This window comes from Talpa occidentalis, unplaced genomic scaffold (assembly GCF_014898055.3).
Source record: "Talpa occidentalis isolate TD23 unplaced genomic scaffold, MPIMG_talOcc4v2.1 talOcc4.6, whole genome shotgun sequence".
NCBI lineage: Eukaryota > Metazoa > Chordata > Mammalia > Eulipotyphla > Talpidae > Talpa > Talpa occidentalis.
The window spans coordinates 1,119,077-1,135,162 of NW_023604972.1; the positions used below are offsets into that span (position 1 = coordinate 1,119,077).

Genomic DNA, 16,086 nt, shown 5'->3' on the forward strand with positions numbered 1-16,086 from the left:
GGGTTCTGGACAGGTCAGCGAAGGGCCGGGCACACGGCCGGCCCCAGGGCAGCACTGGGTGGGCGCCGCTGCCCAGGACCCCGGCCAGGATGCCGGGGAGCAGAGGCCCCGTGCCTGCGGCCCCCACCCTCTCGTGGCTGTGCCTCGGGGCGGCAGGATGCTGGGCCGGGCGTCCCGGCGGGTGAGCTCAGTGCGCTGTCCCTGTGGTTTCCGTCCACAGAGTTTTTTGAGCTCATCTCCAGGGCCCAGAGCAGCCGAGCAGACGACCAGCGCGGGCTGCTGAGGAAGGAGGACCTGGAGCTGCCGGAGTTCCTGCGCCTGCCGGCCCGCGCCCCGGCCCCCGCCCCGCCCCTCTGCCGCCTGCAGAGCCCGGCCACCAGCCCCAGCTCCAGCGACAGCCCGTCTGGGGCCAGCCCGCCAGGGCCGAAGCCTCCCTTCTGCGTCCCCCTGAGCCCGACCCCCCACGAGCAGGAAGCAGCGGCCGGGGGCATCCAGACCGTGGAGGGGGGGCATGAGGCCGACCTGACGCTCACGGGGGAGGGGGACATCAGCAGCCCCAACAGCACCTTACTGCCCCCTCCCCCAGCCCCGCAGGACACAGCTGGACCTCCGAGACCAGGTACCTCTGGGTTTTGACCCCCCGCTCGCCTCGGGCTCCTCACCATTCTGCGCCCCCAGTGTCGGCCCCCGGGCGCCCGTCGGGAGCAGCCACCTGGCCAAGCCTGGCGCCCCCGAGGCCAGGCTGGGGCAGCTGACCAGGGCGGGGATGCCCATGCTCGCTCCCGCCTCCCCATGGAGCGGCTCCACCCCCAGATGTGCCCGTGTACCCCAGGCCGCCTCCGCGTGCTCGTCTTGAGGCTGAACAGAGGCAGCCTCCGTCGTGAGGCCCTGTGTGACCTGGAGCGGCAGCCTGTGGCCTTGGCAGCCATTGGGGCTGGGGCAGAGCCGAGGGTCCCTGCATGGAGCGGGCGCCCCAAGGACCGTGTTGGGGACAGCAGGAGCCCCCCAGAGGTCTGGCCTGGGTGGGCGGGGAGGGCGCCATCTGACCAAGGGCCGGACCGTCCCTTGGTCATGGCTGTCCCTGTCCCAGGAGGGCCCGGCGGCCCTGGGACGCGGGCCGATCTGCGGCGGGCTGGGGCTGCGGGCATCCAGCACGCGTGGTGGGTGGGCTCCGGGGTGGCCCCGCCGTGCGTGTGGCCCTGCAGCTCCCGCCCTGGCTCGCCGGGCCTGTGCCTCCGGGGGTAATAAACTCTGCGTCTCACCGTGCACTGGCGTAAACTTTCTTCCTTTCTTTTGAAAACTTATTTCCATCTTGGATGTGTTTTAACCCAGGGAAAGTCCTCGTTGCAGGGAGGTCCGTGGGTTGACCGGCACACGCTGTGTTTAGACTGTGCCGGCCCCTGGGCAGACTTTTTGGGCGCTCCGCTGGGGAGGACAGACAGGTAGGGTGGGGCCAGGCCTCCCCTTTATGGCACAGGTGAGCGGCCAGGCGGTCCACCCCAGAGCCCAGCCGAGCCAGTGGCCGCCCCGTGAGCCCCACCCCCCGGGCATCCAGTATCTCCCCGAACAGTGGAGCGGACGCCTGCGTGGGCGCAGAGGCCCCGTGTCCTGCCCTCAGGGTACCTCTCGTCTAGAGCAGAGACAGACCCGTGGAGCCTGGGCTCCAGAGAGAAGGGGCCGCCTCAGGCTGGCCTGTGCCCCTACATGCCCACGCCGTGCTGGCCGGCCCCCAGGCTCCGCTGCCTTCACGACAGCCTCTGCGTGGAGCCCAGCCTCGGTGCGAACTTGCGGGGTTTGGGAGGCCTTCCTCTCCCTGGACACAGGCCCACTGCCCCCCGCTGAGCACCCCGGTCCTGTCCTGGGCCAGGCTCCCACCTCTGTGCCGTGGTCACACCGGTGCGGGGGGGTGGGGGGAGGGTCCTCACAAAGCCAGCCCGGCCTGGGGTCCCTCGCGGCAGAGACGCTGCTCTCCACCCCTGGGGCTTTTCCCTGGGAGCCGCAGGCCAGCCCACGCAGGCCGCGCCCTCGCCTTGGTGGTGCGGGCTGCAGTCCCAGGAGCCCACCCGACCCGGCAGCCGGGTGCTCCGCCCAGGCCCACACAGCTCGCTCTCACGGGAGGGCGCCCACCGTCCTGGACGCAGCCGTGGGGGCTGCCCACCCCAGGAGAGTCCGCGTCTCCGCAGCCCTCAGCTCCCTGTTCCCAGGGCCGCCCAGCGTGGCCTGTCCGTGCCGGGAACTCCCTCCGGCAGAAGCCTGACCCTTTGGTCTGGGGAGGCCGGGGACGGCAGGCCCTTCCCGGGCGTGGCGGGCCCTGTGCCTCCTCCCCGGCCTGCGTGGTGCTGTCCTTCGGTCCCGTGGGGCCCAGCGCCCCTGGCCTGCATTCCCTGCTGCCACCCGGCAGCCTCCGGGGCCCCTGGCCCTGCTCTGCTCAGCCCGGCCTCTGGCTCTCCGTGATCCACCCCACGCAGGGGTCACGCGACAAAGCCGTGGCCTAGACCTCAGCTGCCCCTCCCCCAGCCCGCCGCTGGGACCCTGGCCTGCAGCCTCTTCCCGGGCGGCTCCCCCCCGCCCGGCCCTCCTCTCACGCGCTCGGAACGTATTTGCTGAACCAGGAACTTTAATTGGGTCCCCCAGCCACGGTGCCGGGCCACAGACCTCTGGGGGTACGATGGGGACTCAGACAGGGTCCGTGGAGGCTGGGATGGGCGGGGTACCCCGGCTGGCGGAGGCCTGGGGCGCCCAGCAGGGTGGGGGCTGAAGGCGGGCCACAGGGCCCCCCCCCCCAGGTTCCAGTTCAGCCACACCTGTGTGTCTCTGCGGCGGGGACACCGGGGCGCGGCCAGGGAGGCTTCGCGGAAGAGGCGTGTCTGGAAGGACACACGGGACCCGGCCGAGCAGTCAGAGCTTGGGGTGGAAGCTGCAGTGGAGGGTCTGGAGACCGGAGCGTCCCCCTGGGGCAGGGCCAGGCATGGCACCAGCAGCTGGCTGAGGGAGGGCCTGGAGGTGGTGGAGGGGTCGGCGCCCCATGCCCGGCCCCCCGGTGCACCCCCAGCCGCGGCGTGCCTGGGAGGAGGTGCTGACCTGTCCAGAGCCCTGACCCACCGGCCAGGTGAGGGGCGCCCGAGAGGTCTTGGCTGCGGCGGGGGCTCCAGGAGGCCCTGCCAGAGGGCCGTGGGGAGCCGCAGGCCCGGGGCGGGGGTGCCCGGTAGCGCGGCGGGCGCGGCCCGGAGCAGGGGGACTGGACGGCGGCTGAGCGAGCGCCGGGAGCAAGCGTGCGGCCCAGAGCAGCACCGGCCCCTTGGGAACTGGCCCCCGCCCCAGCCCCGCAGGCCGCCCGCCCTGCACCAGGTGGCTCCGGGCAGGCCTGGGCTTGGGGCCTGACGCTGCCTCTGCACCCTGGGCCCGGCCCCTGAGTCACGGCCCGGCGGCCGCGCGCCCGGGAGAGCAAGTCGGCGGCAGCAGGAAGGGCTGGGCGGCGGCCGCCCTCCACGACACCACCCTGGCCCCGGCCAGGCGGCCCCGCCCGGACACGGCGCGCCTCCACCCCGAGCCCAGCTGCCCGGGGCCCGGCCCGTCCTCCTTCACACGCCGCAGCAGGCCGCCTTCGGGAGGGCGAGCCCCGCCTTCCCACACCGGAGTCAGAGGTGGAGCCCAGCCCTGCCAGCCGCTCCTGGCCCTGCAGCACCCGCGGGCGCCAGTGGGTGGCCCCGGCAGGTTTGCTGCGAGACTAAGGGATGGCCCGGGAGGAGCTGCTTCGGGTCCTGCAGCTCCACAGAGCTCTGGGCGCTGGCAAGGGGGCGCCGTCTTCTGAAGCCTCTCCCAAGGCTCCGCCGCCACCATTGCCACCGGCCTGCGGCCACCACCATGGCCACGGCCTGTCTGAAGGTGGTGGGGCGCCGCCTGGACTTGTCCGCGGGTGGGCTGTGCCCTGGGGGCCGCACCTCTGCCCACAGCCCCAGACGCTCGCGGGAGCTCCCAGGGGGTTCCACTGTCAGATGGGAGGGGGGTCCTTCCCACCAGCCAGGCCCTGCAGGGGCAGTCAGTGAAGTGGAACCATGTCCTGGCTGGACCTCAGGTCCGGCTGGGGCGGCTCGCAGTGGGGACAGCAGGGGCACCTTCAGGCCAGGCCTGGAGGGGGTGCGGTGCCGAGACTGGGGGTGCTCCTGGGGTCACAAAATGGCAGCGTGGGGGGCACAGCCCCAGGTCATGATGGTTGTGATGGAGCAGGGGGTGCGGAACCTGGGGGAGGGGCCAGGAGGGCCTGAGCTTCTGGGCGGGCAGAGTATGTGGCCGCTGGGGCGGCCTGGGCCCCTGCTCCACCCTGACCTGTGAGGCCTGTGGGGGCAGGGCACCCCCTGAGAGTGCCTGGGGAGCCCCGGGCATGGCCCTCCACTGCCTCTGCCTGCATAGCCTTCGGCCTAAGGGGCCTCCCCGCTAGCCCTTGCGGGGGGCGGCCAGGACATGGTGGTCTTGGGGAGCCTGGGCAGGTGTCCCTGTGTCAAGTGGGGGGAAGTAGGGGGGAGGGGGGGCTCTCCTCTGGCCACCCTGAGTCCCTGAGTCCCTCGGAGTGCCCGGGGGCGGGTACCAGCCTTCTCCTTTGCCATCAACCCCACCCACCAGATGGGCGGGGCGCAGGGCATCCTTCCTGCCACCCTCACCCCACACCCCGGCAGCCCCCCTTGCAGCCCGGCTAGGGGCAGGGTGGCGGGGAGAGCTGCCCACCAGAGGTGGGGGCAAGGCTTGGGGTGCATTTCTGGAAGCTCTCCACGACCTGTGGAGGTGCCAGGGATGGCAGCGGCCCCCAGGACGGCTGCGGGGCTCCCGCGTCAGGGCGGGGCACACAGTGACCCTCTCTTCTCCTGTGGCAGGCGGCGGGGCCCGCGGCAGCAGAGGCCTCCCGGTCAGCACCATCATCGATGTGGACTGCGCTGTGGGCTCCGCACCAGGGCCGGGGGCGTGGACAGGACCCTGGAGGGCATGGGCCAGCAGGCCCCCCACGTCAGAGCCCCCCAGCCCGAGCCCCGGTGGGGGCGGGCCCGCCAAGCCCAAGGCCGGCCCGCACCGCGCAACCTTCGTCTGAGGCTGCCCGCTGCCCAACCCGCGCCCAGCCCTGCCGCCTGGACACCGGGCAGCCTGTGACCCCGGGGGGGCGGCCTGAGCCACCCAGGCCCTTGGAGGGGCCGCCTCGCCAGCACGCCCTCGAGAAGAAAGCAGGTGTGGACGGTGCGCCGCCCGCGCTGCCCCTGGCCCCGCAGTTCCCAATAAAGCTCTCTGCGGCCCCCAAGGACTGGCTTCGTGCTGGGGGTGGGCTCGAAGGCCCTGCCCGCGTGGGGCCCTGCGACAGACGCGGGAGCCGTGGTGCCAGGGGGCGCAGTCGGTGGGCCAGCCATGCCGCCAGGCCCAGGCCTGGGTCCGGCCTGCCCCGGGGTCCCGGGGTCAACGCAGGCGCTTCCCCCGGCTTGGCGACTGGAGGCTGGACTAGGGCTGCAGCTCCCTGCCAGGTCTCCTGCCTGCACCCCAGCTGGGGGCATTGGGCCACTGTGCCCCTCCCTGCCCTTGGCCTCCCTCAGAGGGGTGGCTGGCGGGGTCATCTGTGGACGGCCAGCTGGGCCGAGACCTGAGCGTGGAGACCGGGGAAGGAGCACGTCGGAGGCCCGGGGGGGCAGGGAGGGGGGGCAGGTGGGGCTGGAGCCCAGCGCAGAGGCGTGTGAGGTCAGGCCCACGTGTGGCGTGGTTGGAGTGGACGGAGATGGCAGCGGGGCCCACGTGGAGCAGTGGGGGCCTCCCCCCAGCGCTGGAGGGGCTTGCCAGGCCTGCCCGTCAGTGCAGGCGGCAAGGGCTGCCCCAGCAGGCAGTGCTCTAGGCGGGGCCAGGAGGCGGTGGGTGGGGAGAGGCGCAGCACCCGCCATGCCCCGGCCCACCTGCTTGGCACCCGCTGTGCTCCCAGCTGGGGCAGCTGCAGTGTCTGTCCCCCCCCAACACAGAGAGAGTGGCTGGGGTGTGTGGTATCCCCAGGTCAGCCCAGAGGGCCAACCTTTCTCCCCTGTGTGGGCAGGGGCTGCCTGGCACCCCCCGGGCAGCTCGGGAAGGGCACAGAAGGGCCCTGCGTGGCACTGCTCGAGCCAGGCTCCCGTGCCCAGGCAGCAAGCCCCAAGGGTGCCGTGGTGCGCGGGGTTGGGGCCCGCCCCGCTCCCAGACGAGGAGGGCCAGGCGCTTGCGGACCTGGGCGTGCCCCTTGGGCTCCACGGGGACCTGGCAGCCCCAGAGACGGCCTGGCCCACCAGGGCAGGGGTGTGAGACGGGGCAGGGCAGCTCGTCCAGGCTGCCGGGGGCCCAGGTCTGAGGGAGTCCAGGGTTGGGGTGTTTTCCTGGCAATGTCCAGCAAAGGGAGTGGACACTCCCGAGCACCTCCAATCAGGGCAGGCTTGTGGGCAGCTCCGTACCCCCGATCTGCTCCCACGAGGGTCCCCACCTCGCCCGACCTGGAAGAGTGGGCGGCGCTCACAGCCCCCCGGCACCTGGTGCCCTCCAGGGACAGTCTGGGCCTCTGAGAGCTCAGTGCGGTCAGGCAGTGGTCAGCCGAAGCCAGGCAGGCCCTGGCCTGGGAGTCATCCGGGAAGACGTCCTGTGGGAAGTTTCTGAGCCGAGTCCTGCAGTGACTCTCAGAGCCGGGACCAGCGCAGCTGAGGAGGCGACGGCGGGGCGCTTGGGCAAGGCGGGGAGCGGGCCGCAGGGGCCATGGGCCCACACGGGAGGCAGCCGGGTTAATCATTTCCCGGAGGCCTTGACCCCCACCTGCCCTGGCCGCTCTGCTCCCGCTGCCCTCACGCCTGCTCTGGGGGAGCCATGGGGTGCCGGGCCTGGGTCCCCAGCCCCTGCCTGACATCCAGGCTGTCCCTGCTGCTGCTGCTGCTGCTGCTGCTGCTGCCACTTCGAGGGGCCCAGCCCCAGGCCGGCGGGGTGAGCACTGACCCTCCCACAGTGGCCGTGGGCTGCGCGTGCCCACTCTGGAGGCCGGTGGGGGTGGCCGGGCAGGGGTGTGGACGGCGAGGGCCACTGTGGAGAGAGATGGCGCAGGGGGGCTCGCAAGGGCTGGGGACACCATCTTGCACTCACCTGGGGGCGTGGGGTCACTGCCCGCGGCCTCTGTGCTCACGGCACTCGAGGTGGGGGCAGGGGCCTCGGAGGGTGCCACGGCGGCCCTCCAGGAGTCCAGCCTCCGAGCCAGCCTGACTTACCCCTTGGGCTTGGCGGCTGGGGCAGGGGACAGGGCCCAGCCGAGGCCTGGGGTCTCCCTGGACCCTGCTCCAAGACCCAAGGGCCTGGGGCCTCGCCCAGTGCACCCTTTGGGACTTAGCCCGGAGACCGTCCCCCCCAGTGCCATCACCGCCCTCTCGGCTCCTAGAACCGGACAGAAGCTCCAGAGCCGGATGCCACCGTGACCACGGGGACCCCGACCTCAGCTTTGAGTGCTCCCGGGTCAGAGGCACCCGATGTGGTGGGACCCAGCCCCCCAGCCAGGGCCGCTCCTGGGAGGCGCAATGGCCCTAGAGACCCAGGTGGGTCCAGGGGGCTTCCTGGAGGAGATGCCCATCAGATGGGCAGGCTGGGGGGGCCGCCGTGGGGGACTGGGGCGTAAGACAGGGGGCCAGGAAGGTGCCCGAGCGAGCCCCTGACCCCGCCCCCCCGCAGTGCTCACGGAGAACGGGCAGCCCTGCAGGTTCCCCTTCCGCTACGGTGGCCGCATGCTGCACTCCTGCACCGCCGAGGGCAGCGCCCACAGGAAATGGTGGGTGGGGCCGGACGGAGCCCAGGGTGGTCGGCGCTGGGGGCGGGGCAGACCCTTCCTCCACCGCCCACCCCCAGGGCCACCCCGGAGCCCCCTCTGCGTGGGGGTGGCCAGCGGGCATGCCGCGGGAGCCGGGAAGGGGCAAATGGGGCGGTCAGAGGTGCCCTGGCGCGTGGGCAGGACGGCTCCGGCCTGGGGCCCTGGGTCACGGCCCGTGTCACCCCAGGTGCGCCACCACGCACAACTACGACCGCGACCGGGCCTGGGGCTACTGCGCGCAGCCCGCCACACCCCGCCAGGGCCCGCGTGAGTTCCCAGGCTGCAGGGCTGTGCTGGGGCGAGCTGGGGGGCCTCAGCATCAAAGAGAGGAGGGGGCGGCCAGAGCTGACAGGGGCGGGTCCTGCCCGGGGTGCAGGCGGGGTGCAGGAGGGGTGCATGCAGGCGGGGGCGGGGGAGGGGGCGCCTCCCCTGGCCTCCTGGGGTGGGGAGGCTGTGCCGCTGTTGCTGGGGACGGGGCGCCCCCTGCTGGCCAGGCCTGGTCCCACGGCCCCACGCCAACAGCTCACTCAAGGACCCCAGGGGACCCCGCCAGACTGTGCTGGCCTGATTTGGGGGGTCGTGTGGGGGTCTTCCATGGTGCCAGGGGCAAGTCAGAGATCTACTTAGCAGGGACCGGGGGCTAGAAGGCAGGACGGGAGAGGTCCGAGCCCCCCCAAGGCCCCTAAGGGGCAGTTTTAAGGCAGCCCGAGGGAGGCCCCCAGGAATATGGGGGGCTCTCAGATGTCCCCCTCCCGTGTAGCTGCCCTGGATCCCTGTGCCTCCAATCCCTGCCTCAACGGGGGCTCCTGCTCCAGTGCCCAGGACGCTGCCTACTACCACTGCACCTGCCCCCTGGCCTTCACTGGCCCCGACTGTGGCACCGGTGAGGGGGGGCGGCCTAGCCAGGCCCTGGGGGCGGGGTGCTGGGAGGGCACTGCGTGGGGGTGCTGGGAGGGCCCGTGTGCGGGACGGGGCTCACTGTGCCACCCCCAGAAAAATGCTTCGACGAGACCCGCTATGAGTACCTGGAGGCGGGAGCCAGTTGGGTGCGCGTGCACCAGGGCCGCGTGGAACAGTGCGCGTGCGAGGGGGGCCAGGTGCGGTGCGAGGCCACCCGCCACACAGGTACGGGGGGAGGGAGCCCGCCCCAGCCTCGCACCCCGGGGCCGGGCCAGGCCAGGCCCGGCAGCCCCAAGCCCAGGCCTGGCTTCTGCGCGCCGCCCACAGCGTGCCTGAGCAGCCCCTGCCTGCACGGCGGCACCTGCCACCTGGTCGTGGCCACCGGGACCAGTGTGTGCACCTGTCCCCAGGGCCGCGCCGGGCGGCTCTGCAACATCGGTGAGTGGCCCACCGGGGTGGGGGGGGGCGCAGGGGGTGCAGCCGGCTCTGAGCGCGCCCCCCACAGATCCCGCCCAGCGCTGCTTCCTGGGGAATGGCACGGATTACAGGGGCGTGGCCAGCACCGCAGCCTCGGGCCTCAGCTGCCTGGCCTGGGACTCGGACCTGCTCTACCAGGAGCTGCACGTGGACTCGGTGGACGCAGCGGCCCTGCTCGGCCTGGGCCCCCACGCCTATTGCCGGTCAGCACCCACCGGCCCACCCAGGCCGCTTGCCAGGCGGCAGGCTCTGTCTGGGGGAGACCTGCCCAACCTGGCCGGTGACCCCCACCCGCCCCGGGCTCCCAGGGGCCCCGCTCAGCCCTACTGGAGGCCTCAGTGGGCGCGGGCCGCAGGAGGCGGGGGAGGGCTGGGGACCGGGCTCGGGCCCACCCTGCCGGTGGCCCCGGTCGGTGGCCCCACGCCCCTGCCCACCTGCCCTCCAGGAACCCGGACAAGGACGCGAGGCCCTGGTGCTACGTGGTCAAGGACAGCGCGCTGTCCTGGGAGTACTGCCGCCTGCCGGCCTGCGGTGCGCAGGGTGGGGCGGCGCGCTTCCTCCCCCAGGCCCCCGGGGGTCCTCCCTGCCCCAGGCCCATCTCTGAGGGGGGGAAACTGAGGCTCCCTGGGGCCAAGCCTGCGCCAAGGCCTTAGCGGGGGGCCTGGGGTCAGCAGGTCCTCCCAGGCAGCCCGCAGGGGCGGGGCGGCGCCGGCAGGTGAATCACCTGGGCAGGAGCCGCCGCACTGAGGAGTCAGGCCCTGGTGGCGCCCCAGGAGGCCAGGCACCCCCGGGCCCCGGTGCCAGGGCCGGCCTGGCTGGCTCTGCACAGGACCGCCGGGTGCCTGACACCTACCAGGTGTGCCAGGCCGCGGGAGGAGACAGCGAGACCAGGCGCCCTGGAGGGCAGGGTCCGCCCAGGCCAGGCCCCTTCCCAGTGCTGCGGGCCGGGCGGTGCCAGGGGTCAGCCGGCCCCGGCCTGAGGGCGTGAGCCGCGACCTTTGCCCCCAGAGTCCCTCGGCAGGCGGCAGCCGGCGCCCGGGGTGCTGCTGGCCCTGCCCGAGCCCGCGCAGCCGCCCCCCGCGGGGCGCCCGAGCTGCGGCCGGCGGCACAAGAAGAGGACGTTCCTGCGGCCGCGCATCCTCGGGGGCTCGTCCGCGCTGCCCGGCTCGCACCCCTGGCTGGCGGCCGTCTACGTGGGGGGCGGCTTCTGCGCCGGGAGCCTGGTGCACACCTGCTGGGTGGTGTCCGCCGCGCACTGCTTCGCCGGCAGGTCAGGCCGCCCGCGTGCCCCCAGGCCCGGACCCCCGCCCGCCGCGCCCCCAGGCCCGGACCCCCGCCCGCCGCGCCCCCAGGCCCGGACCCCCGCGCGCGCCCGCGCCCCCAGGCCCGGATCCCCGCCCACCCGCCGCGCCCCCAGGCCCGGACCCCCGCCCACCCGCCGCGCCCCCAGGCCCGGACCCCCGCCCACGCCCGCGCCCCCAGGCCCGGACCCCCGCGCGCGCCCGCCGCGCCCCCAGGCCCGGACACCCCCCGCCCGCCGCGCCCCCAGGCCCGGACACCCCCCGCCCGCCGCGCCCCCAGGCCGGACCCCCCGCCCCGCCCGCCGCGCCCCCAGGCCCGGACTCCCGCCCGCCCGCGCGCCCCCAGGCCCGGACACCCCCCTCCGCCCGCCGCGCCCCCAGGCCCGGACACCCCCCGCCCGCCGCGCCCCCAGGCCCGGAACCCCCCGCCCGCCCCGCCCGCCGCGCCCCCAGGCCCGGACCCCCCGCCCGCCGCGCCCCCAGGCCCGGACACCCCCCGCCCAGCCGCCCGCCGCGCCCCCAGGCCCGGAACCCCCGCCCCGCCCGCCGCGCCCCCAGGCCCGGACCCCCCAGCCCGCCCGCCGCGCCCCCAGGCCCGGACCCCCCGCCCACGCCCGCGCCCCCAGATCCCCCGCCCCCGCACCCCGCCCCCGCCCCCGCCGTGCCCGTCTGCACCCCCACCGAGCTGCCCGCGCGCCCCGGCAGCCTCGCCGCCCGCGCGCCCCCACCTACCGCGGGAGACGCGGGGCGCAGCCGCCCGGGCGGGCGCGGGGCTGCGGCTCGGGGCGCGGGCAGAGCGCGCATGCGCGGCGGGGCGTGTCCCGGGCCCCGCCCAGGGGCGTGTCCCGGGCGGCCCCGCCCAGACCGCGCGAGCCGGGGCTGCGGGGGACACGGCCCGGCCCGCGGGGCTCCGGGCGGCCGGCAGGGCCCGGCCCACCGCCGCTCGCCCAGGGGCGCGAGCTCAGAGGCCGCGCCGACCACCCCGCCGCTGGCGTGGGGCAGGCCCTCCCGGGCCGGCTCGGGTGGGCGCCCGTGCGCGCGGGTGACCGCGCAGATGGGGAAACCGGGTCCGGGCTGGCGAAGGGGCCGCCCGGGAGGGCCCCGTCCAGCGGGCGCGAGGGCCTGTGTCCAGGCGTCCTTGCAGATAGGCAGGGCCGGGCCTGGGAGATGGTGCTGGCAGGACGCCTCCTCCCGCGCAGCCCGGGCGCCGGGGCTGGGGCGCCGGCCTCAGGGGCCCAGGGCAGGCCAGGTCCTGCCACCACCAGCCTCTCCCCGCAGCCCCCCCAGGGACAGCGTCTCAGTGGTGCTGGGCCAGCACTTCTTCAACCAGACGACGGACGTGACGCAGACGTTCAGCATCGAGAAGTACATCCCCTACCCCCTGTACTCCGTGTTCAACCCCAACGACCACGACCTGGGTGAGGCGGCGCGGCCGGCGTGCACCCTGTGCGGGGGACGGAGCTGGGGGCAGGGGGCAGCCGCAGGCCTGCACCAGGCCTCAGGCCTCGGGGAGGGGTGGGGTGGTCAGGACAGGGCGGCAAGAGCGCCTGGCGTCCTGGAGAAGCCTTGGCCTGGCAGGAGGACGTGGTGGTCAGCCAGCCTCTCTGGGCCCTGGACAGGCCCCCTGCCCACTCCAGGTCTCCTGGGCCCTCAGCCTGTCTGCCCGCAGGGCTGTGCTCCCAGGGAACTCCGTGGCTGCCCTCTATCCGTTCTGGACCCTCAGGCCCCAGGCTGACCTCTGATCTCTCCTAACCAGTTCTGATCCGGCTGAAGAAAAAGGGGGACCGCTGTGCTGTCCGCTCCCAGTTTGTCCAGCCCATCTGCCTGCCTGAGCCAGGCAGCTCCTTCCCCGCCGGGCAGAAGTGCCAGATCGCCGGCTGGGGCCACCAGGACGAGAGTGAGTGGGTGGGCAGCCCGGGTGTGGTGCCGGGTGCAGGGCAGCTTGGCCCTGGCCCACCCTGAGCACCCCGTGGTGTGCGTAGACGGGGGTGGCTACTCCAGCTCCCTGCGGGAGGCGCTGGTGCCCCTGGTCGCCGACCACAAGTGCAGCAGCCCCGAGGTCTACGGGGCCGACATCAGCCCCAACATGCTGTGCGCCGGCTACTTCGACTGCAAGTCTGATGCCTGCCAGGTGAGCACACGGGTCAGCGGCCCACGCGCCCCGGGAGCCCAGAGCCACAGGGGCCCAGTGTGGGGTGGGACCTCCCCCTCAGTGGCCAGCCCCCCACCCCGCAGGGCGCCCAAGACTTCTTGGGGTCCCTCCTACCCCAGCTAGATGACTCGTGTGGAGAGAGGACCCTCCTTATGTGGATGGGGAGACAAGGGCCCGGGAGAAGCAGAGTCACGAAGCCTGGTGAGGCCCCAGCTGCCCCACCCAGGCCGTCGGTGCACTCCCAGGCCGAGTCCCCCGGCGGCTGCACCCCCAGTCAGCCCTGCGTTTGGTGCTGTCCTGGCCGCCATGGCAGGGTGGCGTCAGCCCCAAGATGGGGAGCTGCTTGGCTCCCCAGCTTACAAAACCGAGGCCCGGGACAGGCCGGTCACCCCCCAGGTCACATGACAGCAATGGCAGGAGAGTGCTTGATGGCGGCCGCGTGTTACGGCGAAGCTGGGGCATCAGCACGGCCTCGTAGAGGAGGGCACATGGCCCGGGCGGGGGGCGGTGTTCCATGCGGGGAGTAGCCAGTGCTGACACGGGCCTGCGGTGCGGGGGTGCGTGTGGTGGGAGTGGAGGCAGGACCCTGCGGCTTCCTGATGGAGGAGTTGGGGAAAGTGAGTCACCTGGGCTGAGTCTCTGGGGCGCTGGCTCTGACCGGCGGCCCCACACAGGGGGACTCGGGCGGGCCTCTGGCCTGCGAGAAGGACGGGGTGGCCTACCTGACCGGCATCATCAGCTGGGGCGACGGCTGCGGGCGGCTCAACAAGCCTGGCGTCTACACCCGCGTGGCCAACTATGCAGACTGGATCAATGACAGGATTCGGCCCTCCAAGCGCCCCTCCTGAGCCCGGGGTGCCCCTCCCAAATGCAATAAAGAGCTTTCTGAGCACCTGGCTGCCTGCGTCAGCCCTGTCCCGGGGCCACAGCGGCCGAGCCTGGGGGGCCTGGGCCTGCCCCGCTGAGGGGGCGCTCTCAGGCCAACGGGGACTCGGGGACTCGTGCAGGCGCCAGGGTGGGGCTCCCGGGCAGGCATGGAGGCCCCGTCCAGATGGGGGGGGGTGCGGGGCAGAGCCTGAGCCAGGGACGCCCATTCCAGCGGGAAGACGGTTCCCTGCTGCCCCCACCTTCCCTAGGAGGAGGCAGCTGTGCTCTGGGGAGTGCAGGGAGGGAGGGGCCGGATGCCAGGGTGAGTGCAGGCAGGGGCCACCCCCATGTTGATCTCAGGGAGCCAGCCCCTGCTTCAGCTGGCTGGGCACCAGGTGTGGAAAGGGACCCCAGATGCCCAGAGGCGACCCAGCGACAGGAACCGCGGCAGAGGCCCTGGGCTTGGTGGCTTGTGTGGCTGCAGGCCGGGCTGTGGGCGGCTGGGTATGCCCAAGCTCCCCACGGGGTCTCAGCAGGGGCAGATGGGGTGAGGCGTGCTGCCCAGAAGAGGCCAGCGTGTGGGGGCAGCAGTCCCACGCGGGGGTTAGGTGCCTGGGCAGCTGCAGCCCGGTCTGGGGGCCAGGACGACAGCCCCCACGCAGTGCGTCCAGACGCTCCTGCGGCTCTGGCTCCTGCGGCTCCTGCGGCCCTCTCCATGCCTGGCCCCGAGCGCCCCTGCTTCTCGGCCCCAGCCAGCCCAGGTCGCGCCACCTCTCCGGGCCAGGGCCAGCTCCTCTCCCTGCCCCCACTCCTGCCTGATGCCCCCGGAGTCCATGCAGCCAGCCCGCTGCCGCCCGGCTGTGCTCTGCCCCCCTGACCTTCCCGTTCACCGGCTGACCGGGGCCCCGCTGGCCAGGGCCTTTTGCTCTGCGCCTGGAATATTCTCCCTGCGTCGCCCCCCGCACTTGGCCCGGTGGCCCCCCACGCTCCCACTGGGGCAAGGCCCAGCCTCCCACAGCGCCCGGCCTGCCTGCGCGCCCTCGCGTCCCCGTGGGAGGGGTGGGCTATCGACGGGGTGCTGGGGCTGCCTTGCAGTGAGCCACGCCCGCCTGGAGCCACGTGTCCCATTTGCTCCTAGGGTGTGCCCCTCTTTCCCCACCTTGCACACTGCCCCGGACTCCTCCAGGCTCCTCTGTCTTCGGGTTGTGTTGAGCCATTGGGGAGCCCCAGCAAGAGGCTGGCAGAGGGAGGAGAGCGGGCTTGGGTTGCTGGCTCCCCCCTCTTGGGGTCTTCTCAGTGTTACAGGTTCCACTCGTCGGGGTCCTGAGCCGGGGCCGCGGTGTGACTCACTGCGTGGACAGCCTGCAGGGGATGGGGGAGCGAGCGAGGCCGCTGGGGTGGGCCCGGTCGTCGGGACTGTCCCCAGAAAAGGGACTTTGGACACAGACCCTGAGGGGTGGGGGCCGGGCCTGGGAGACAGGTGCTCAGGCCTACGGTGGCCGCCGCCCGCAGGGGCACGTGGCGCAGGGGCCGTCTGCTGGACGCGCACGCTCCGGGGCCACGGCGGGAGCAGGTGCCGCGCCAGGCGTGGCCCAGCTGGCCCGGCCAGTGCTCAGGAACGCGGCACTGCCCCGCCCGGCTCGGATGAGCAAGTGCGAGGTGGCGGCTGAGGGCCTGGCAGCAGCCGCCAGCTTTGGCCCCCAGGGCCGCGCACTGGCTGTTGGGCACCCTGGCTCTCCAGGGTGGCCCCTGGCCAAGCTGCGGCGCTTGAACCAGTCCTGTGACCTGAAAACCGCTCCGGGAGGGTGGCCGGGGGGCCCAAGGGTCCCCTGGGGGCTGCAACCCTACCCTGCTCCAGCCCCGCGGGACTCACCGGCATCTTGGGGCTGCCAACCAGGGCGCACCCACCTGCGGCCTCAGGAGACGCCCGGAGTGGCGGGCGCCCCTGCCCCCAGCATCAGCTCTGGGCGTCTCCGCCCCAGCCACATGGCCCGACCCCCAGGGCTGCGATGCCACCTGCACACTGGAGCAGATAGGGGCTCCCGGGCCCCACCCACAGTGGCCCTGCCGGGTGTAGGGCTAGGGCGCTGCCTCGGCTCCCACCAGACCCGACCTCCACCTGGCACTCGCTGTCCTGCTGCCCTGGAGTTCCCCTCCCCACCGGCTCCCCAGGTTTGGGGCTCTTGACCCCTCTTACTGATGAGGGCTGACACTCGGGTGTGGACCTGCCAGGTCCCCTAACAACGGGACACCTGGCAGAGGGGAGCCCTCTACCCCTAGAAAGGGGGCCCAGGGGGCTTTGCAGAGCAGGCAGCTCCCCCTGTTCCCCCGCCGCATGTACAGGGCTGCCTGGCAGGGGCCAGAATGGCTCTCCTGGGACGACAGACAGAGAGGGGCGCAGTGGGTGCCTGGTCGTCCTGCCTGGGCGGCGGCCTGCTCTGCGTCCGGACGGGAGGGCGGTGGGGCCTCCTCCACGGCTCTGCCCGGGAAACCAAGGTCTGGGGTGGGGGTGCTGGGGGGCGGCTGGGAGTGCCCTGGCCTGGGTCATCCCCGGTGGGCCG

At 73.7% G+C, this 16,086-nt stretch overlaps 2 protein-coding genes across 3 annotated transcripts in view; both read left to right on the plus strand.

The window, feature by feature from the left end:
- The window catches only part of RGS12 (regulator of G protein signaling 12), a 36,197-nt gene extending 34,472 nt beyond the window's left edge, over nucleotides 1-1,725 (plus strand). For both annotated transcript variants that reach the window (XM_054687941.1, XM_037529140.2), the window contains exon 16: nucleotides 221-1,725. In XM_054687941.1, coding sequence (XP_054543916.1) covers nucleotides 221-636 — 416 coding nt within the window. In that variant the 3' untranslated portion in view covers nucleotides 637-1,725. The remainder of the gene's footprint in view (nucleotides 1-220) is intronic.
- A 5,121-nt stretch (nucleotides 1,726-6,846) lies between these two features.
- Nucleotides 6,847-13,543, plus strand: HGFAC (HGF activator). Its single transcript, XM_037530528.2, has 14 exons — nucleotides 6,847-6,960; nucleotides 7,406-7,559; nucleotides 7,693-7,789; nucleotides 8,016-8,095; nucleotides 8,589-8,711; nucleotides 8,822-8,953; nucleotides 9,056-9,166; nucleotides 9,234-9,408; nucleotides 9,651-9,736; nucleotides 10,214-10,475; nucleotides 11,785-11,924; nucleotides 12,263-12,403; nucleotides 12,489-12,637; nucleotides 13,333-13,543. Exons 1-14 carry the CDS (start codon nucleotides 6,847-6,849, stop codon nucleotides 13,504-13,506), a joined length of 1,938 nt encoding a protein of 645 aa, XP_037386425.1. The 3' UTR covers nucleotides 13,507-13,543.
- The last annotated feature ends 2,543 nt before the right edge of the window (nucleotides 13,544-16,086 follow it).

What these genes read in the sequence shown, in the direction of transcription:
- HGFAC (XM_037530528.2), top strand. Translation starts at nt 6,847, where the DNA reads ATGGGGTGCCGGGCCTGGGTCCCCAGCCCCTGCCTGACATCCAGGCTG. An exon ending in CAATGGCCCTAGAGACCCAG is followed by an intron (nt 7,560 to 7,692) that starts GTGGGTCCAGGG and finishes GCCCCCCCGCAG; the next exon opens with TGCTCACGGAGAACGGGCAG. An exon ending in GCGCACTGCTTCGCCGGCAG is followed by an intron (nt 10,476 to 11,784) that starts GTCAGGCCGCCC and finishes CTCTCCCCGCAG; the next exon opens with CCCCCCCAGGGACAGCGTCT.